The sequence below is a fragment of the Dipodomys ordii genome, unplaced genomic scaffold, assembly GCF_000151885.1.
Source record: "Dipodomys ordii isolate 6190 unplaced genomic scaffold, Dord_2.0 Scaffold1, whole genome shotgun sequence".
NCBI lineage: Eukaryota > Metazoa > Chordata > Mammalia > Rodentia > Heteromyidae > Dipodomys > Dipodomys ordii.
This window is the reverse complement of record NW_012267217.1, coordinates 28,913,089-28,934,146: the sequence shown is the minus strand read 5'-3', so window position 1 is coordinate 28,934,146 and position 21,058 is coordinate 28,913,089. Positions and strand designations below refer to the sequence as shown.

The 21,058-nt window shown below is 45.8% G+C and overlaps 2 protein-coding genes across 5 annotated transcripts in view; one reads left to right on the top strand and one right to left on the bottom strand.

Annotated features, from left to right (window-relative positions):
• The window catches only part of N6amt2 (N-6 adenine-specific DNA methyltransferase 2 (putative)), a 46,784-nt gene extending 25,936 nt beyond the window's left edge, over nt 1-20,848 (top strand). For all 4 annotated transcript variants that reach the window (XM_013032406.1, XM_013032642.1, XM_013032481.1 and 1 more), the window contains exon 5: nt 20,809-20,848. In XM_013032406.1, coding sequence (XP_012887860.1) covers nt 20,809-20,813 — 5 coding nt within the window. In that variant the 3' untranslated portion in view covers nt 20,814-20,848. The remainder of the gene's footprint in view (nt 1-20,808) is intronic.
• Nucleotides 4,998-7,266, bottom strand: Il17d (interleukin 17D). The gene is made up of 2 exons (XM_013034184.1): nt 7,145-7,266; nt 4,998-5,316 (listed from the first exon to the last, which is right to left on the bottom strand). Exons 1-2 carry the CDS (start codon nt 7,264-7,266, stop codon nt 4,998-5,000), a joined length of 441 nt encoding a protein of 146 aa, XP_012889638.1.
• Nucleotides 20,849-21,058: the final 210 nt, after the last annotated feature.

Below are 21,058 nucleotides of genomic sequence, written 5' to 3'. Positions count from 1 at the left end.
CACTTCTGGCCTTTTATGTTTATGTGGTACTGAGAAATCAAACCCAGGGCTTCATGCATGCTAGGCAAGCACTCTACCACTAAGCCACATTCCCAGCCCCTCAAAATTTAAATTTTGAAAAATAATGCTTTTTCTCTGGGAGAGAAAGACTTGCTTTGGCTACAGGTATGCGAGTAGTATGTTGCTTTCAGCCTGAGCTCCACTTTCCCCTGAGGCAGTAACAAGCAGCAGTTCAGATGGAAGCTGCTCTGGCTCTGAGACCCTCCAGCACCTGAGGGGGACAGAGAAATGAGCTCCAATAGTGAACATCATAGAAGGGGGGCTCATGACTGAGAAAAACGCAGCCTTTTCTGAGTGATTAGTGAGGACAGGGCAGGCACACAGAAGTCCATGTTCAGGAAACCCAGAGATACCTGCTCGCTTGCTTGCTTGCTTTCCTTTCTTTCTTTCCTTCCTTCCTTCCTTTTCTTTTCTTTCTCTCTCTCTCTTTCTTTCTTTCTTTCTTTTTCTCAATGCTGGTACTATCTGAACCACACTTCCTCTTCTGGCTTTTTGATAGTTAATTGGTAATAATAGTCTCATTCACTTTACTACTTGAGCTGGCTTCAAACCTTGACTCTCAGATATCATCTTAAGTAGCTAAGATTACAGGCGTGAGCCAATGGTGCCTAGCAGACTTTGGTATTTTATATACATTGACATTTAATGTGTACCAGCACCTGGTACACATTAAGTATTCAAAAAATGTTTGGCCTTTAAACAAAAATCCTATTTCTTTATGATTTGATTTGCCAGAAATTACCTAGGTAGTCAGTAGCAAATTTCAGGACATAAATAAAATGTTCAACTTGGAAACTGTGGATGGATGGCAACCTAGAAATCAGTTTTAGTTGCCCTATAAATCTGGCATTTAGCCAAAGAGAAACCATTTTTTCCCCTACAGAGGGTTTAACTCACCAAAAAATGCATGTGAGACATGTTAGGAGTCCTGCAGAATGAGGTAATGGCATTTCTGTCTAATAAGCAGCTCATGAATGTTTCATGACTTTGGACCTCTGACATTATTTCAGTTATAGCTTAAGCTGTTTTCATATATGATCCTCTTCTAAATTTCATAAGACATCTGCTCCTCTTAAAACAACTCCCTAGGCCTGGTATGTTCCTTGGGGCCTATCTAATGGGCAAAGGAGAGGGTCAAGGAGGGGTGGGCTGGGGGTGATGCTCCCCCCCAGCATCCTGTATCTGTGGACTGAGGTCCCAAATGTAGCTAGGGCTCTCACACCCTTCAAGGGACTTCAAAGCTAAAAGGAAAAAAAGATTTTAAATAGACATTTGTCTTCTTACTATTTTTGTCTGAGATTGGAATTCGAACTCAGTATCTAATGCTTTTGTTCATTGCTAGTACTTTACCAGCTGAGCCATGCCTCCAATCCCCTGTAAATCCTATCAAAAGATTTACACTGAGAGACAAAATTTGCTATTTAATAATTATGGGCCTTGGTTGACCACAGATATCTAATCAAAGATAAGGAGCCAGGTGCTGGTGGCTCACACCTGTAATCCTAGCTACTGAGGAGGATGAGATCTGAGGATCGTGGTTCAAAGCCAGCTAGGGCAGGAAAGTCTGTGAGACTCTTATCTCCAAAAAAAAAAAAAACACTCAGAAAACAAAGTAGTGTTGTGGATCAAGTGGTAGAGCACTCATCTTGAGCTGAAGAGCTGAGGGACAGCACACAGGCTAGAGTTCAAGAAAAAAAAATCAAGGATAAAGGAAGAAACTACTGTATTGTTCATTGGTTAGAAGGTGGATTACCAGGAAAGTACTTCCATTCCCAAATCCTCAAGGTAGTATTTGATTTTTTCTTTTTTTAAGCCAGTCCTGAGGCTTGAATTCAGGGTCTGGGCATTTGTCCCTGAGCTTGTTTTATTCAAGGCTAACACACTACCTTCTGGTTTTTTCTGTTTACATGGTACTGAGGAATCAAACCCAGGGCTTCATGCATGCTAGGCAAGCACTCTACCACTGAGCCACTTTCCCAGCCCTCAAGATAGTATTTGAAAGAAACAAACAATGTGTCATTCTTCAGGAAACAGAGGACATAGCTATGAGATGTGAGTGTCAGGTGTTTCTCTCCCACAAAGCCCAGGAACCAAGTGGTGCCTGTGTAAACAAGTGCAGTTGTATTCACCATGTGATATAAGATGCAAAGAAATTGAGCAGAGGAGAAGCCATTGAGCCATTGCTGCCATTATTTTCTTTAGGCAGTAAATTTCCTAATTAAACAATACTACCTCTGCATACAACCCAAACCCTACTAGCCTTAAAAGAATAACATTCTATTGTTTTTCATTGAAAGAACATGTCCCTATATGTAGTTACCACCTCTATTTCAACTTGATACATCTAACTGCTGTTGCCTAGTGAAAGTGCAAGGAGTGGAGGAACAGGGAGAATGTCAATGTATATAAATAATTCTGTTGTCAGGGCTTGAACTCAGGGACTCCGTCTTGGCTTGCTCACAGTTGGTGCTCTACTACACCTCCAGTCCAACATTTTGCTGGTTAATTAGTGATGGAGTCTTAAGGACTTTTCTATTTAGACTGGCTTCAAACCAAGTCAGCCTCCTGAGTAGCTCAGATTATAGGTGTGAACTTAGCAGAAATGTGTTTCCTTTAACAAGTTTAGATAATCAAACGTGTAGAGAGTGAAATGCCTTGCACATCGCCTGTTCTTCTAATTCCACTATTTTTGAGGAGTAGCCTGTGAAGCTTGTGGGTTGTTATGGTTTGAATAGGAAAAGTTCCTGACAGGTTTCATGTGTTAAAGACTTGGTTTCCTGCTGGCGGTGCTATTGGAGAGAAAGTAGACAAGGAGATGGAACCTATGTTCAGGGAGTAGATCTCTGGAGACCAGAAGATTGAAGGTGTACCTGGTCCCTTCATCATTCCCTGTTTTCTCCCCATCATGAGGTTAGGAGCTTCTGTCACATGTGCCTGAAGCCATGATACTCTCTCTGCCTCCCTGCAGGCTCAGAACTAATACAGCCAAACACTGTGGACTAAAAATTCATGATCATGAGCCAGAATAAATCATTCCTCAAATTTGTTTAGGTCAGGTTGTCACAGTGGCCAAATATATATATATACACACACACACACACATATATAAATGGAATATTAAATGAAAGATATTTCTTGGTTTGGGGGAGGGAGGTATCACAAAAGATCAAGGAGACAGATTTACATGCCTTATTAATCTTCCCAGGATCAAATTAAATTTTGATTAAATCTCAACCATCAACTGAGGTGTTCCACAATCATACAGTTTCCTCCAAAGAGCACTGGGTGTGTAGCTCCATGGTAAAACACATGCTTTGCACAAAGGCCCTGAATTCAAGTTCTATCCCATTACCCCTCCCCTCAGAAAAAAATAAGCCAGTCTAAGAAGCAGACATGAAATGCACACTAACACATTTTCATTTATCATTAGTTTTAATCATTTTAAAAGAGCATCTTTTAAAAATACTTGTTCAAGGACAGACTTTGACCTTTACAAAAAAGTAGATTTAGCTCTTATTGTACTCCGTAGGAAGGAGAGACCTAAAAGTGATTTCTGGAGATAGTTTTGGCATACTTTCTCCTATTTGGCCCAATCCTGAAGTCCTTAAGACTAAGCCAATAGGAGCATGGGTTTGTGCTGAGAATTAGCAAAGATAGCACATTCCACTTCTTACAACCCAAGCAGCTTTCAAGGGTGGAAGGACCCTAAAATTTAAATTGTTTTAAACTCATTTGTATACCAAGGCACAACATGAACTTTGGATTTCTGGAACTGTGAGCCTCTGTTGGCCTATGAGTATCTTGGCTGGAAAGGGAACTGGGTCAAAATGCAGGCATGAGGCTGGGCATAGGTTGCTCACACCTGTAATCCTAGCTATTCAGGAGGCTGAGATCTGAGGATCATGGTTCAAAGCCAGTCCAGGCAGGAAAAGTCCTTGAGATTCCTATCTCCAATTTGCTATCAGAAAACTGGAAGTAATGCTGTGGCTCAAAGTAGTAGAGACTAGCTTGAGCAAAAGAGCTCAAGGACAGTGCCCAGGCCCTGAGTTCAAGCTCCATGACTGAAAAAAAAAAAATGCAGCCATGTGCTTTTCTCCTGTCAGCTAGGGGTGACAGGCCAAGTCTGGAGACTTGGACCTGGTACCAGATAAAAAGAGCTCATCTCAGGATTTTAAGTATGTGTCTAAAATTCCTACTAGAGCAAAACTGAATGTTTGTAAATTACTAACAGGTCAAGTAAGTTTTTAATACAGTTGCTCTAAATTCTTACTATAAAAATAATTTCTGCACCTATGCACAAACATTTTTTTTAAAAAAGATTTTTAAGGCTGGACATCGGTGGCTCACACCTGTAATTCTAGCTACTCAGGAGGCTGAGATCTGAGGATCAAGGTTCAAAGCCAGCCTGGGCAGGAAAGTCTGTGAGACTCTTATCTCCAATAAACCACTCAGAAAGCTGGAAGTGGCGCTGTGGCTCAAGTGGTAGAGCGCTCACCTTGAGCTGAATTGCTGAGGGACAGCAGCCAGGCCCAGAGTTCAAGCCCCACGACCGACAAAAAAAAAATTAAAAAGCTGCTCTAGCTAGGTATCGGTGGCTCAGGCCCGTAATCCCAGATACTCAGGAGGCTGAGATCTGAGGCTCAAGGCTAGAAGCCAGCCCAAGCAGGAAAGTCTGTAAGACTGTTTATCGCCAATTAACCACTAAAAAGCTGAGAGTGGCCTGTGGCTCAAGCCTTGAGGAAAAAAAGAATCTCAGGGACAGTGCCCGGGTCCTGGGGTTCAAGCCCCAAGGCCAGCGCGTGCACACACGTGAAAAGCATCCAATAGCTCGCCCTCCTGGCCCGGGCCGCGAGGGGCCTGGAGGCCTCTGGGTGGCGAGTTCCAGGCCACGGGCAAGCAGCTGCGCAGCCCGGGGGCAGCCCGGGGGGCAGGGCGGCCTAGGGGCCGGCGGGCTTGTCGCTGGGGCCTAGCGAGAGCTTGGCGGCCTGTTTGTCCATGCTGGAGTTGATGCTGCCCGCCTCCTTGTCGGGTTCGGGGACACAGGTGCAACCCACCGGGATGGTGACGTAGTCCTCCGCGTAGACGGCGCGGCCTCCCGCGCAGGCCGGCGTGCGGCGCAGGACCACGGCGGGCACGAACACCGGCGTGCTGCGGAAGCGGAAGTCCTCCTCCCCGAAGAGCCCCATCAGGCAGCCCCGGCACAGGCAGTAGGCCTCGGGCAGGTACCTGGGAAAGCGCGCGGGGTCGTAGGAGATCCTGCAGGAGAGAGCAGGGGAGCTCACACCAGCACCCTGCGGGGGAAGCCCGGTCTCCGGCCTTCCATGCCCTTCACCGTGGCTTTTGATGGGGCAGATGGGCTGCCTGGCCGAACCTTAGCGGGACTCCTGGAGTTTGGGCCTGGGGTCTAAAAACCCAGTTTCAGAAGGTGCAGTGGCCAGCATGAGACAATTAGAAAGTGAAAAGTGAATGGTGCCTTAAACTCAGTTTCACCCTCCTCCAAGTCCAGTAAAATGGGGCTAAGGGAGTGCACAGGTTGTCTGGGTCAGATGGCTCCTGAGAGGTCAGAGAGCCTGGCCTCATACACCCACGGGGAGTCACTCGTGGGAACCCGGAACCCTTCCCAAATGTGCCTGGGTGGAGGGAAGCAGTGTGCCCAGTCTTCATGAGACTGCCAAATTCCTTTGTACCAATCTGCCCATCTAACACATGGTGGCTCTGTCAGGAATCTGTTCTTTGTGCTGGAGCAGTGTAGGTTGGCCCCTCCATGCTACCCTGCAGTGAGTAGATAGTAACTTGTTCTCATCCCATGTCACTCTTAGCATCCTGGTGGCCTAGAGGAATGACTGGGGCTCAGGCTTGGGTGTGTGGTTGGCAGAGGCTCATCTGAATAAAAGCACCAATCCTCCAGCTGGTTTCCAGGACAAAGCTTCCCTCCATCACAGCTTCCCCTTTGGGCTGAGACCTGTGCATGAGCGCGTGAGGTTTCCCTTACCACAGGCAGGGGCTACAAAGGTGGTGGGTTAAGAGTGCGGAGACCAGACATGCTACCCAAGGTGACGGCACCAGTGCCAGAGGGCCGAGCACCAAGAATGACCTGCTCCAGTAGTGTGTTCAGGAGGACAATTGGGGACAAGTGATCGTGAGGAAAGCCCTGGGAACTCCACAGAGTCAGGCAGACTCAGAGCTCAGCCCACAGCCTCCTTGCCTGAAGTCTAGGCACTCACAGGCCAGGAGTCAGCAGCGCCTTTTGGCTAAAGAAAGCCGTCATCAGAAAGAACAGCAGGCCCCTCCATCTGGGAACCTTTGTGTTCCCAAACATGGAAAGGCTGCCAACAAGGGCTGGGCCTCGCTTCCCTGGGAGCAACCATTCCTTTGTCTCCACATTTTCTGCATGTTCCCTTGCACAAACTTGGCACAGGGGACCTGCCTGAAACACATCAAATTTTCCCCCTCTGACAGAGCTCAGAAGTGGCCAGGGGCCACGTGTGAAGCCTTGGCCTGAGTGAATGTCAGCTGGCCTCACTTAATCCAAGAACAAAGAAGTCGTCGTCCAGGGATGATTAGAGGTGATGGAAACTGAGCTCAGAGAGGAATGTAAGTGACAGCAGAGACAGAAAAAGAGCACTGCCCCTGGGGCCTGGCAGGGTAGGAAACAATTCCAAGCGGTTCCGGATGACCAACTAGAACAATGCGCGCGTTCCCGGGAGGCATGGGCCACCTGATGTGCTGTGTCTGATGCCCAAGTATAGCTGGGCATTTGCTGGCACAGACTCGAGTGGCTCATCCTCCCACTTTGTAAAACATGAAATTATTTCCACTTAAAGCAGCAGCGGCTGAGTCTGTTTCCCTCACAGCAATCCAAAGATTCCCACCCCCACTCCCCAGCTCCAGGAACAAAGCCCTTCCCTGCTGCTCTCAGGAACCCACAAGGTGCCCCAGAAAGAGGAGAGACAAAACAGCCTCAGCTAGCCTGCTTCACCAGCACTGGGCCAGTGAGCTCAGCCCAGGAGATGTTCTGAAAAAGGCAGGAAACAGTCAATTTCACCCTGAACCTAAAGCACAGGGATGGCTCCACTCTAGATACCAATTATTGATCTTGGATAGATCACTCTCCCCTGCCTGGTTTCTTTGCGAACTGCGGGATGTGACAGCCAGTTGGATGAGGGCAAGACTGACTAAGGAGGGGGAGAACGGGGGTGGGGGCATGGGGCGGTATAATATATATCAAATGTGCTATGCTTAGAGAAGACCTTTCTAATGGATCAAGTCTTCAAGTCTTGGAAGGTTGCTACAAATTTGTCTATTAAATAAGCTATAAAGTCAATGCAATTCTAACCAAAATCTTAACTGAGAACTTGGTGAGAAAAAGGACAGAATAGTTAAGATGTATATGTGTATGTGTGTGTGCACACATGTGCACGTGTATGTATGTGCTGGTATTGGGGATTGAACTGAAGGCCTGGGTGCTTTCCCTCAGCTTGCTTCTCCTCCCCCCCCCTCCCAGTAGTATGAAATTAGAGATAAGAATCTCACTGGACTTTCCTCCTTGGGCTGGATTCCAACCAAGATTCTTAGATCTCAGCCTCCTGAGAAGCTAAGATTATAGGTGTGAGCCACTAAGAACTTGGCTCAAGACAGTTTTGAAAGAGAATGAGGGAGGACTCCCATTATCACATATAAAGATACTGAAACAAAACGATGGACGACCACAGTGCCTGGCAACCCCTGGCAACACTGAGAGCCGGGCAGCTTTGCTTGCCAAGAACGGAGATCCTCTGAGACCCTTCACTGGGGAAATGAGAGGGCAGCACAATCAGGAGTTCCAAAGTGCTTTTCAGACCAGTTCTTTAAAAAAGGAAAGAAAGAAAACAAAAGGAAATGCAGGTTTTAGCAGGGCATAATGATGTTGTTACCTTTCTGTGAATCCAAGTCAGAAAAAGATATACTTTATCCCTAACTTCCTGGTTAATGCACTAATCATGTTACCAAAATTTAGGGCTGCTAAGTTGACCTGGATCTTTGCAATGGCAAAAGAAGAATTCAGGCAAGAGTCAAACATACTACAGGTGAAAGGCAAGTTTATGGGAAAAGAAATATGGCAGAGAAAGAGAGCACGTGGCTTGAATATATGCCACAGGAAGTCAGCACTTCCGCTTAGCTCAGCTATCTTGGCATTAGGTTAAATGGGGGAGAACTGGAGTCCTTGAAGACAGCTTTCTGATGGGCTGGATCTCCCTTGTTTCTTATAAGGTCGGGGTGCCAAAGATTTACTGTCCCATTTTTATTTCCTCATTTTGTTGTTCTTCTTCCTCTATTTCTTTGACAGGCAAATTCTATCAGCTTATCTCGCCATCTCCAAGTTCCACAGGCTACGATTCCTTAAACTAATTCCTATCTTGGGAAGGGGGAGGCGGGGCAAAGGAAGATGGTTAGTTCAAGGCCTACCTGGGCTACACAGTAAGACCTTGTCTCAAAAACAAAAACAACATATTCTAAAAGAAATGATGAGCTGTGCACTGGTGGCTCACACCTATAATCCTAGCTATTCAAGAGGCTGAGATGTGAAGATTGGGATTTAAAGCCAGCCTGGGCAGAAGAGTCCATGAGACTCCTAACTCCAATTAACTAGCAAAAAAGCCAGAAGCGGAGCTGTGACTCAAGTGGTAAAGGACTAGCCTTGAGTGAAAAGCCAAGTGAGAGTAGGAGGCCCTGAGTTCAAGCCCCAGTACTCAACAAAAACGAGGGAGGGAGGAAGAAGAATACAAAGTGATAGGTATGTTAATTATTTTGATTTGTTCATTACATATATGTATATATACATATATAGATAGTACCAACCATAGGGTTTGAACCATATCATATCCCATTAATTATGTACAAATATTATGAAAGTAAAACACAAATATTGTGTCTTTAAAAGAATGGCAGCAATTTACATTGTCAGACTTCAAGCATACCCATGGATTGAAAGTTCCACAGATTGCCCCTGCCCAAGTGCCCTTTGTTTATCTGGCCTGGGAGTCCCTGACATCAGTCAACAGAAACCCCTCCCTCCCTCTCAGCTCACTGTCCACAGCTGTGCTAGGGGACATTGCCACTGGTTACCCACATGCACAATGACCGTGGCAAACAACTGGATGATTGCATTTTTCCTAGTGCTTGGCTTTCAGGACTGTCCGATGCGCCTGAGTTTAACTCAGGCCCAAGGTCATTATTAACTCCACAAGAGCTCACTCTGTCAGCAGGATGGCTTGGGGCTCTTGTGCGGAGGCACAGAAATGAGATCTTTAAAAATAGTGATACTGTTTTCCACCCCTAGAGCTCTGAATTAATTACTCTGGAAGGGGGCCAAGAGGTTGGTATTTTATTAAAAGCTCCCCAGATAACTCTCATAGACAGTCCTGGTTCAGGCCCAGTGGTCTCCACAGCTCTGAGAAGTCATGAGTCATTAACACCCCCAGCTTTGAGGCCTAGGTGTGGCTCAGTGGTAAAGCACTTGCCTCCTGAGAGAGAAGCCCTAAGTTCTTTACCCAGGATTGAGAGAGAGAGAAAGAGAGGAGGAGGGTTTGTTTTAACTTTCCAGTCTTTTGTTTCCTGGGCAGAGAAACCCCTGCATCTGGGGAGGGGACTGATTATATTGCTAAAAGTAGCTCCAACTCCTAAGAGCTCCAGACAGCAGGGCCAGGAGCTGTGGGCCCTGCAGGGTCACCAGGGGGTAACTGGGGACACAGGAAGCCACAAACAGCTTCCCTCTGGGGGAAAGCAGTGGCCAGGAGGCCCATCAGATCTAACCTCCTTCCATTTGCTAAGGCCCCAGGGAGTCAAAGAGCTCCAACATGTACTGCCAAGAAACTTGGAAAAATGCTCCTCTGGCCCCTACAAGAAAACATCAGTTGTGCATTTCTCATGAAAGAGCACATGGAAAAATTTAGCCAAGGACTGCACCGGCCTGACCTGGGCACAGATTCCCGCGGGCTTCACCTGGCCAAGGAGGTCTGTGTGGCTCCATCTGGGACTGACACTGGACTGAGCTCAGGGAAGTCGCTCCAAGGTGAACCTGGCTTTGTTGCCTGAGAGCCGGCTCAAGGCCACAAGGAGCAAGAAGTCTCAGTCTTGATCCTCCTCTCACTTAGGGGAAACTGAGACACCACTAGGGAAGGGTCTTGTTTAAAGTCTCCCAGCCCACCCAGTTGCCTTCAGAGAGAGCTTTGACCTAACTGATTGCAGTTAGCAATCAGTCGGTGGTTAAATTCAACCAGAAAAATCCATTCATTCCTAATAAAATCTGCTTCTTTGGGAAGAAGAGGAGTCTCTGGCTTTGGAAAAGAATGTGAAAGAGAATTCTTCCGGAGGCAGAGTGTCTTGCAGCAGAAGGAGATAAGAGAGAATGAGAGCCCAGATTTCTCAAAGGGCGTTTATTCCTTTGTCACGGCAAATGCCACATGTATGCAGCACAGCTGGGGCGACATCTCTTCAAAGGAAAAACACCCTCATGCCCACGGAAGGATGGGAAGGAATGGCTGAGCGCTCTCGGGGAAGCTGTAAGAATGTGGGTTCAGAGCTGTCTTTGATGTGCCTGTCCTGTCCTTGCGGTGTGGGGGAGGTACCTGTGTGGGCGGGAGGAGCCCACTTGGCCAGTGAATCAGCTGTCACCACATCAGACAAAAAGACAGTTACCAAATCAATCTAGCCCTGTCATGGGGCTTGAACTCAGAGCCTGGGCACTGTCCTGGAGCTTTTTTTCTTTGAGGCTGATGCTCTACCACTACAGCTTCAGTTCTACTTCCAGTTCTTTGCTGATAATTGGAGATCAGAGTCTCGCACACTTTTCTGCTCTGGCTGACTTCAAGCTACGATCCTCAGATCTCCACTTCCTGAGTAGTTAGGATCACAGGTATGAGCCACTAGTGCCTAGCTAGCTTCTTTTAATTCTAAAAGAGTTCCTGCCACTTTCTTTCTGCTATTTAGTAATGTAAGGGACAATGTCCTCATGGTCCTTCTTCACCATTTTCATGTGTCACCTCTGGAAGATGAATGCCACAAGAATGTCACTGAGCGCATTTGTCCAAGCCTTTCTGTTGGCAAGAAGGGGCATACACATTCTATTCAGGTGAGGAGTGCATGAAGAGGTGTCCAGAGAATGAAGTATGTCCCTTCCCTGGCAACTCTAGCTCACTGAGGTAAAGCCTGGCCTAAGCCTGGCCCTCAGGGGGAATAGCTATCAAAGCATACTGGTAATCCTTCCACAATGCTCCATGACAATGCTTTTATTTTTACTCTGAAACACTGATAGGTACAGTAGAGCCGCTGGATTTTGAAAAGCCCACTGGGGACAAGTCTGCATGGCACTTTGGCCCTTCCAAGGTCACTCCTCCATAAAAATATTCTGAGGGGGGAAAATACCAACATTTCTTACCTAAGCTGCTTTAAACCTACAGCAATAAATGGGGATGAACGGAGCCACAGGCTCTTAGCCAAGCTGCATTCCTGTTCTTTCTCCCAGGCTCCCTTGATTTTCTTATCCGAATTTCAAGGCAGCACAGAAAGGACAGAAGTATGCTAGTATGGAGACTATATAAACACACACACATCAGATATAATATATAACTATACTGAAATGAGACAGATTTTCCATGAAGACTGATATTAGTTGATTCCAGCGTCATTAGAATAACCCACAGGTACAAAGCAAGGTTCATAAGAAAAAAAAACATGACTAAAAATCAATACTGAAAAAGAAAGGGACTCCAATGCCAAATTCTAAAGACGGTAACCGTGGGCCTACCTCGGGTGGCAGGTCTGGTGTGGACACTGGCATGGTGCTGCCCCCTGTTGGCCACAGTGGCTTTTGCAACTGCCTTGATTCAGAGCCAGGGACTCTGCTAGATGCACTGCTGGATGCACTGCGAGGGGATACAAGCTTGTCTACGGAGACCCTTTGTTCTGAATGTTGGCACACAAACTTGAAAACACATTTTAAGACAAATGAGTGGGAAATTTATTAAATTAATTAACTTGTTTATTGCCACAGGTACTGGGGCTTGAACTCAGGGACTGGACACTATCCCTGAGATTTTTTTTTTTTTTTTTTTGCTCAAGGCTAATGCTCCACCACTTGAGCCACAGCATCACTTCTGGCTTTTTGGTAGTTAATTGGAGATAAGAGTCTCATGGGCTTTTCTGCTTGGGCTGGCTCTGAACTACAATAATCAGATCTCAGCCTCCTGAGTAGCTAAGTGTGAGCTACTAGCACCTGGCTGGGTGAGGTTTCTGGGTTTGGGGTTTTTGTTTTTTTGTCAGTCATGGGGCCTGAACTCTGGGCCTGGGTACTGTTCCTCAGCTCTTCAGCTCAAGGCTCGCGCTCTACCACTTGAGCCACAGCACCACTTCCAGCCTTTTCTGTTTATGTGGTACTGAGGAATCAAACCCAGGGCCTCATGCACGCTAGGCAAGCACTCTACCACTAAGCCACCTTCCCAGCCCTGGGTGGGGTTTTTTTTTTTAGTTTAATTTTTTTTTTTTTAGAAGAAATGAAGTATGGATGTGCCCCTAAAGTTATACTACTGTCTCCCTTACCATGGAGGGAGGTGCTGGAGGGTTTCTTTCCATGCATACTATTATACTACATTTTTCAGGATCTTTTTCATTGCAAACATTATGTTTTTCTGCCTGTACATGCACACCTATAATAAAGTTTAATTTAGCGGGGCACCAGTGGCTCACCCCTATAATCCTAGCTACTTATGAAGCTGAGATACAAGGATCCTAGTTTGAAGCCAGACTGAGCAGGAAAGGCTGTGAGACTCTTATCTCCAATTAACCACTCAAAAACCAGAAGTATTGCTGTGGCTCAAAGTGGCAGAGTGCTGGCCTTGAACAAAACAGCTCAGAGACAGTGCCCAGGCCTCGAATTTAAGCCCCACACCCAACAAAAAAAAGTTTAATTTATAAGTTAGGCACCCTAGGCAGGGCATTGGTGGCTCACACCTAGAATTCTAGTTACTCAGGAGGCTGAGATCTGGGGATTGAGGTTTAGAGCTAGCCAGGGCAGGAAAGTCTGGAGTTTTGCTTTTTTTTCCAGGTCATAGGGCTTAAACTTTGGGCCTGGGCACTGTCCCTCAGCTCTTCAGCTCAAGGTGAGTGCTCTACCACTTGAGCCACAGCAACACTTCTGGTTTTCTGGTGGTTTATTGGAGATAAGAGTTTCATGGACTTTCCTGCCTGGGCTGGCTTTGAACCGTGATCCTCAGATCTCAGCCTCCTGAATAGCTAGGATTACAGACGTGAGCCACCACCACCGGCCAAGTCAGATTCTTATCTCCATTTAACCACCAAAATGCCAGAAGTGGAGTTGTGGAAAACCAGTGTTTTGTTTTTTTTTGTTTTTTGCCAGCCATGGGGATTGAACTCAGGGTTTGGGTACAATCATGGGCTGTTTTTGCTCAAGGCTAGTACTCCATCACTTCGAGTCACAACTTCACTTCCATTTTCTGATTGCTTAATTGGAGATAAGACTCTCATGGGGACTTTTCTGCTGGAGTTGGCTTCAAACTTCAGTCCGCAGATCTCTGCCTCCTGAGTTGCTAGGATTACAGGCGTGAGCCACCAGTGCCCAGCATGGAGGACCAGACTTGAGTGAAAAAGCTAAGGGACAGCATGAGGGCGTGAGCCAAAGCCCTGGTACTGGCAATACACAAACAAACAAAGCATCCTAAAAATAAACAAAATCAATAGACTAGAACATTTATAACACCTAGTAAAAGCTATGGAACTGTTTTCTCTCAAATATCTCAGTGTACCATGCTCCTCCTTGGGAGATGAACAGCAGGCAGGGGACATGGTGGAAGTTTATGGGGCGTCAGCTGAATACGGGCATGGTGCACTACATGGCTGACAGACAGCATGCATCCATGAAGAGAGGACGCTCCACTTCCCAGGCAGGACAGAGCGGTTGCAGCACAAGACTTAGGAGCACTACTCAGAACAGCATGCCACTGAAAACTCATGAATTAGTTCTGGAATTTCACATTTAGTGGCGTAGGTGGCAGTTGGCTTTGGGTAACTGAAACCAGAGAAAACAAAATCGGGGATAGAGACCAACAACTATGCTCCTTTATTTTTTTGATGTTACTTTCCTTTGATAAAGCTTGTTTGTAGCCCCGCTGGCAATCTCCAACTCACCGGCCTCCTGCCTCAGCCTCCAAACGCTGAGGCTGCAGGTGTGTACCACTAACCCCAGTGACCTCTGATACTTTTTTTAAAAAATTATTTTTTTTGCACCAGTCCTGGGGCTTGAACTCAGGGCCTGGGTGCTGTCCCTGAGCTTTTGTGCTCAAGCCTAGTGCTCTACCACTTTAAGCCACAGCACCATTGCCAGCTTTTTAGTAGATGATTGGAAATAAGAGTCTCCCAGGCTTTCTGTCTCAGGCTGGCCTTGAACTGGGATCCTCAGATTTTAGCCTCCTGAGTAACTAGGATTGCAGAAGTAAGCCACTGATTTCCAGCTAACTTTTGAGCTTTGATAGAGGAGGAAACTATCTGACTGGTGTCTGAGGCTAGAGGAGAGCTGAGAGGTAGTGGCTCCCCACTGTGTTCCTGCACAGGCCCTGTGTGAATGTGGCCACAGGTTTACATATGAGCAAAATGGAATCGCTCGTGGACAAGGTACACCAGAAACTAGGTTTCTGGGGATGAGGTCAGCAAAATCATCCTTTGTGTAACCCAGCCTTTTACTACTAAAGAAACCTATTTATTTAGTTACTTAGTTATTGTCAGTAGTGGGCTTTGAACTCAGGACCAGGCTGCTGTCCCTTAGCTTTTCTGCTCAAGGCTAGCACTCTACCATTTGAGCCACAGCCCCACTTGTGGCTTTCTGGAAGTTAATTGGAAATAAGAATCTCACAGACTTTCCTTCTCTGGCTGGCTTTGAACTTTGACCCTCAGATCTCAGCCTCTTGAGTAGGAGGCATGAGCCACTGATGCTCAGCTGTGGAAACTGAAATGCAACACTAGTGGTCAGTGCAATGGATTTGTCACGGCATGTAGTCACTCCATGAATGGCCAGTGTTGGGGGGCAGTGGGACCTTCCTGGCTCATGGGTAACCGGAAGCTGTCGCTCAGGGACCTTACTAGCAAGCAGAATATTCTCAGGCACTGGGAATGGCCCCTTTCCTCTTCTCTGCCGTCACTGAGACCTGAGGTGGCCTCCACTCATTGTCTGGGAACCCCAAGGGGAATGGATGTGCTTCTGAGTTTCCCTCTTCCCAAAGTTCAGATGCCTCCATGCCCTACTCACGTGCTGGAGGCCTCACCGCCTCCCCCTCCCCAACTCCCTCGTGGCCTGAGCATCTATTTTTAAGTCCCCTGTCCTGTCCTTACTCTCCTTCGCTCCTGTCCTGGTTCCTTGTTTTCTTTTCCATTTCCCCACTTGTTACTGCCAGCTAAGAAGCTGTTTACTATAAAATAAATTTAGGTATAGTCCCAGACTCCCTGGAGGAGAAAAAAAAAAAAGGTAACAAATAAGGCTAAAAAATATTATGTATTCTTCCTATCCTAGTGACAAGGTATCTTTAGACTTCCACTCCAAATTGGAAAATGTAAGCAATCTACAATTCACATTTTGTTATACACAACACTGTGCTCTTAACCCTCAGTAAACATCTACTTATGTTTCTTAATATATGAAGGTGCCTTTACAAACATCTGACTGAGCAAGTAAATTCGTTTTATTTTTGGCACTATTTTTTGTTTTGTTATTCAAGCAGAAGAGAAATAAACATCATGCCACAAAGTAAATGAGAAAATACTTTCCTATTCTGGGAGTGGCTGTTACTCTCCTAAGAGCAACCTGGGCAGGAACCCAGCTGGATGGACTCAGAGGGGTTCAGGATGAGGATTCTAAACTGGCACTTGCCAGTTTAGACCTGTCACCTGGAGACATCCTTCATCCCAGCCCATCTCTGACAAGGAATTTCAGGGCTGAGACCCTCCCCCCAACTCCCCTACCCCCTCCCAGCAACATTCCCAGTGCCCACAGCCTAGGGCGCAGGTCCATTTGCACCCAGGCTCTGGGTGCATCCTGCCCGCCATGAATCTCATTTTCTTCACAATCTGCTTCCCCTTAGGGTCCATGAATTTCTCTTTCTGCATTCACTTAATAATAAAATTGATTCTAGTGGACATGGCAGCACATGCCTATAGTTCCAATACTGGGATGCTGAGGTAGGATTGCTCAAGCTCAGAAGTTTAAGACCAGAGGGCTGGGAAGGTGGCTCAGTAGTAGAGCGCTTGCCTTGCAGGCATGAGGCTCTGGGTTCGATTCCTCAGTACCACATAAGCAGAAAAAGCTGGAAGTGGCACTGTGGCTCAAATGGTAGAGTGCTAGCCTTGAGCTGAAGAGCTGAGGGACAGCGCCCAGGCCCAGAGTTCAGGCCCCACAACTGACAAAAAAAAAAGTTTAAGACCAGAATAGGCAACATGTTGAGAACTTGCCTCATAAAGAAAATCATTTTGCATATGTTATGGCATGTCTCTCCCTCCCCCTTCTCTTCCTTCTCTCTCTTTCCATCTCTGTCTCTTTTCAATGAAGAACTGAACCAGTCAGTGCTTGCTAGGTAAGCATTCTACCATATGAACCGCACTCTCAGCACTTTTGTTTTTTTTTGACAGGGTTTCATTATATATCCTAAGATGGCCACAAACATGAGATCTTCCTGCCTTAGCTTTCTGAGTAGCTGGGATTACAGATATCCACTATTGCTTCTGGCCAGTTTCCCCCATAATGCAAAAGTGGTGGCATGCTATGCCCCGCTTTGCCCACTTTAAGGTGGTGACTGACTGATCGATCAACCCAAGGCACTATAGAGCTGTCTCATTCTTTGCAGCTGTGGTATAGTCTACTAAACTCACTGATGGGATATTTGAATTACAAGAATGAGCTCATATCCTTGTTTATCTATCATTTGATACATGGACACATGGGTCTAAAGGAGAAATACTGGTATATTGAATCATGAGGTTAAAATATATATGAATTTGTAAATTACATATACATTTATTTAAATATAATTTTTTTTCTGGTCAGTCATGGGGCCTGGGCCTGGGCGCTGTCCCTCAGCTCTTTAGCTCAAAGCATGTGCTCTACCATTTGAGCCACGGTGCCACTTCTAGTTTTCTGGTGGTTTATTGGAGATAAGAGTTTCATGGACTTTCCTGCTCTGGCTGGTTTTGAGGTGCAATCCTCAGATCTCAGCCTCCTGAGTAGCTAGAATTACAGGTATGAACCACCAGCGCCTGGCTTTAAATATAAATTTGTATATATATATATATATTATATAAAATTATGTAGTTGTAGTAGTATTATACTTGTAGTCCCAGTTACTCAGACTGAAGCAGGATGACAAGTTCAGAAGTTCAAGGCCAGCTGGAGCAACATACCAACACCTTGTCACAAAAAGTCTTTTCCTTTGATAGTTCCCAATTGCCTTCTCTAAAGAAGGCAATTGTGGCAGATCACTACTCTACTGTACAAGGGGGGGTATTTTCTTTCTCTCTTCTCACATCCTTCTCAAAGCAACCTGGTGATTGTAAAAGATCTTGCTGAGTGCTGGTGGCTCATTCCTCTAATCCTAGCTAATCAGGGGGTTGAGAGCTATGAAGATCTAAGTTGGAAGCTAATCTAGGCAGGAAAGTCCTTGAGACTAATCTCTAGCAAAAAGAAGTCAAGCAAGACTGGTGAGGCCCTGATTTCAGGCAAAAGAAAGAAGGAAGGGGGAATGGGGAAGGGTGAGATGGGAGGGGGGAGGAGGAGGAGGAGGAGATGATGATGATCCAGGCATCAGTAGCTCATGAATCCTAGCTAGTTAGGAGGCTGAGATCTGAGGATTGCAGTTCAAAGGGAGCCAGGGCAGGAAAGTCTGTGAAACTCTTATCTCCAATTAATCACCAAAAAAACTGGAAGTGGCATTGTGCCTCAAGTGGTAGATGCTTGCCTTGAGCAGAAGAGCTGAGGGATTGAGCCCAGGCCCAGAGTTCAAGCCCCATGACTTACCAAAAAAAAAAAAAGGAAGAAAGGAAGGAGAAAGGAAGGAAGGAAGGAAAGAAGAAAGAAAAAGGAAGAAAGAAAGAAGGAAGGATGGAAAGAAAGAGTCTCAGTATGAGACTGTTTCCTCTCTTATGTGGACCTAAAATTAATTTATAAGTATGGGAGTAAATACTTTGGGGTGTTATACAAGCATATACAAACATACTAGATTCAAGGGAGAACTCAAACTATGTAAGACCTTGGAAAGGCTAATTCAGGAGTCCAGCATGTGCTGCCTGCAGTGACTAATTCATATATCATGGTCGTGTAAACTTCCTTCCCTGGAGTCATCCCTGATCTTGACTTACCTTCTATCACATCACTGGCCTTCTTCTTATTGTTTTGTGGGAGCTCTTTAGGAAATAAGCCCTTTGTGACATAGGTTGCAAGTTATTTTCTCCCTGGTTTTGCCTGAATTTTTCTGTCTCTCTCCCTCTCTCCATCCCTCTCTCCCTGCCTTCCCCCCCCTCCAAAGAAGAACTAGCATGAACCAGCACACAGTTATGTAATTGCAGTTTTCAATCTTTTATAGCATTTGGGGACTGTGAGCTGCTAAAGAGCCTCCTCCACCCCAAAATTACAAATGTAACTGATGGTGTTTTTCTCCATCTTTGTGGCTTTTTTTTAATATACATTTAAATCTTTAAGTCATCTAGAATTTTATTATCATATAAGTGTGAGATCCAACTGTATTTTTCCCAGCTGGTAACTCAGTTGTGTCAACACCATGGTGCTGCTCTTCCCCAAATACCCGGAAGGCCTCCTGACATTCCCAGTGTGTGTGTGTGTGTGTGTGTGTGTGTGTGTGTGTGTGTGTGTGTGTGTGCACGTGCGCGCGCACAAGTATTGGGGCTTTGAACTCAGGGCTTGGGTACTGTCCCTGAGCTTTTGTGCTCAAGGCTAGTGCTCTCTTCCACTTCCTTTTTTTAGTGGTTAAGTGGAAATAAGAGTCTCATGGACTTTCCTGCCCCTTGAGTTAGGAGTACAGGTGTGAGCAACTGGCACCCAGTTTTTTAAATGCCTATTTTAAAAGCCATCTTACTGCCTAAAATGATTCTTCCTGTAAGCATTGGTATTTCTAACTTGCAATCTGTTTCCCTATCCAATCTCCTTTGAGTTCTTGCCAACTGTCTTGCTTATAGAACTATGTTTATCTTGTTCCTTGGTACCACAGAGGAAGGACTCTAACACCTCTAGAACAAAATGCCAATTTCTCCTAAGCTCAGGTCCCTTATATAAAATGTATCATGAAGACTTAAACCACAGCTAGATGACTTGCAATTCCTAATATGTGTGCATGTCCTGTAAGTTGTTCTTATGTTGTATTGTTTGGGAAACAATGAGGGGAAAAAATCATGTCAGGCCCAGAGAGAAAAAGGAAATTCTGTTTCCTCTCTTATGTGGACCTAAAATTAATTTATAAGTATGGGAGTAAATACTTTGGGGTGTTATACAAGCATATACAAACATACTAGATTCAAGGGAGAACTCAAACTATGTAAGACCTTGGAAAGGCTAATTCAGGAGTCCAACAAAATAAACACCAGGAAATGGGCACTGGGAAAGGTGTGGGGGCAAGGGAAGGAGGGTAGAAGAATGAAGAGAGGAAGTGGGGGGAGAATGCGGTCATAAAATTCAATGCATATCCTACAAAAATATCCATATATATATATATATATATGTACATGTATGCTTTTTTATTTCTTTTTTTTTAAATTCTTTTTTTTTTTTTACATGTATGCTTTTGATTGTTAGAAAACATTTTTTTTTTCTTTTGGTACCTGGGGTTTGAACTCAAGGCCTGAGTTTTTGTTTGTTTGTTTTTTTTTCCCTCAAGGATGTGCTCTACCATTTGAGCAACAGCTCTACTTCCAGCTTTTTGGTGGTGAGCTAGAGAAAAGAGTCTCATTGATTTTCCTGTCTGGGATAGGTTCTAACCCTGGTCCTCAGATCTCAGCCTCTGGAGTAGCTAGGGTCACAGGCGGGAGCCACCAATGCCTCGCTTTCTAAGATTTTTGATAAGCTGTTAGTTGGATGTGTGAAAGTGGACCATGCAGATCCAGGAGGGCTAATGCAAGCCCTCTGCCCTTCAGCGGAAGCCATCTTCTCCCTGGCACTGGGTTTCTAAGCACTCTACTAGGGAGTCCAAGGAGGTGCTTCCACCACTATCTAGCGAAGAGACTCTACATTTTGTAGGTTTTTATGATGATGATGATGATGATTGGTTGTGGGGCTTAAACTCAGGACCTGGGCGCTATCCCTGAGCTCTTTTGCTCAAGGGTAGTATTCTACCACTTGGAGCCACAGTGCCACTTCTGTTTTTCTGGTGGTTCACTGGAACTAAGAGTCTCACAGACTTTCCTGCTTGGGCTGGCTTTGAACTGCGATCGATCATCAGATCTCAGCCTCCTGAGCAGCTAGGATTACAGACATGAGGCACTGGCACCTCACTTTTCCTTTTTTTTTGGGGGGGTCCGGTTGTGGGGCCTGAACTCTGGGCCTGGGCGCTGTCCCTAAGTTCTTCAGCTCAAGGCAAGCGCTCTACCACTGAGCCACCTTCCCAGCCCCTCCTTTAATTTTTTTAACTGTTATTATAGAGATATGTATGGGGGGGTGACAGTTACATAAATTAGGTAATGAGTACATTTTTTTTTTCGGTTGTACAGCTTGAACTCTGGGCCTGGGTGCTGTCCCTCAGCTCGTCAGCTGAAGACAACCACTCTACCACTTGAGCCACAGTGCCACTTCAGGTTTTCTGGTGGTTAATAGGAGATAAGAGTCAAATGGACTTTCCTGCCCAGGCTGACTTTGAACCACGAGCTCAGTCTCAGCTTCCTGAGGATTACAGCTAGGATTACAGGCGTGAGCCACCAGCTCCCAGCTATGAGTACATTTCTTTTTGGACAATGTCACCCC

Bases quoted from the DNA above. Each gene is read 5' to 3' on its own strand.
- Il17d (XM_013034184.1), bottom strand. From the start codon at position 7,266: ATGCCCCCACCCCCGTTCTCCCCCTCCTTAGTCAGTCTTGCCCTCATC. The intron at 5,317-7,144 runs GTATCTAGAGTG...TCTCTCCTGCAG, and splicing joins CTATCCAAGATCAATAATTG to GATCTCCTACGACCCCGCGC.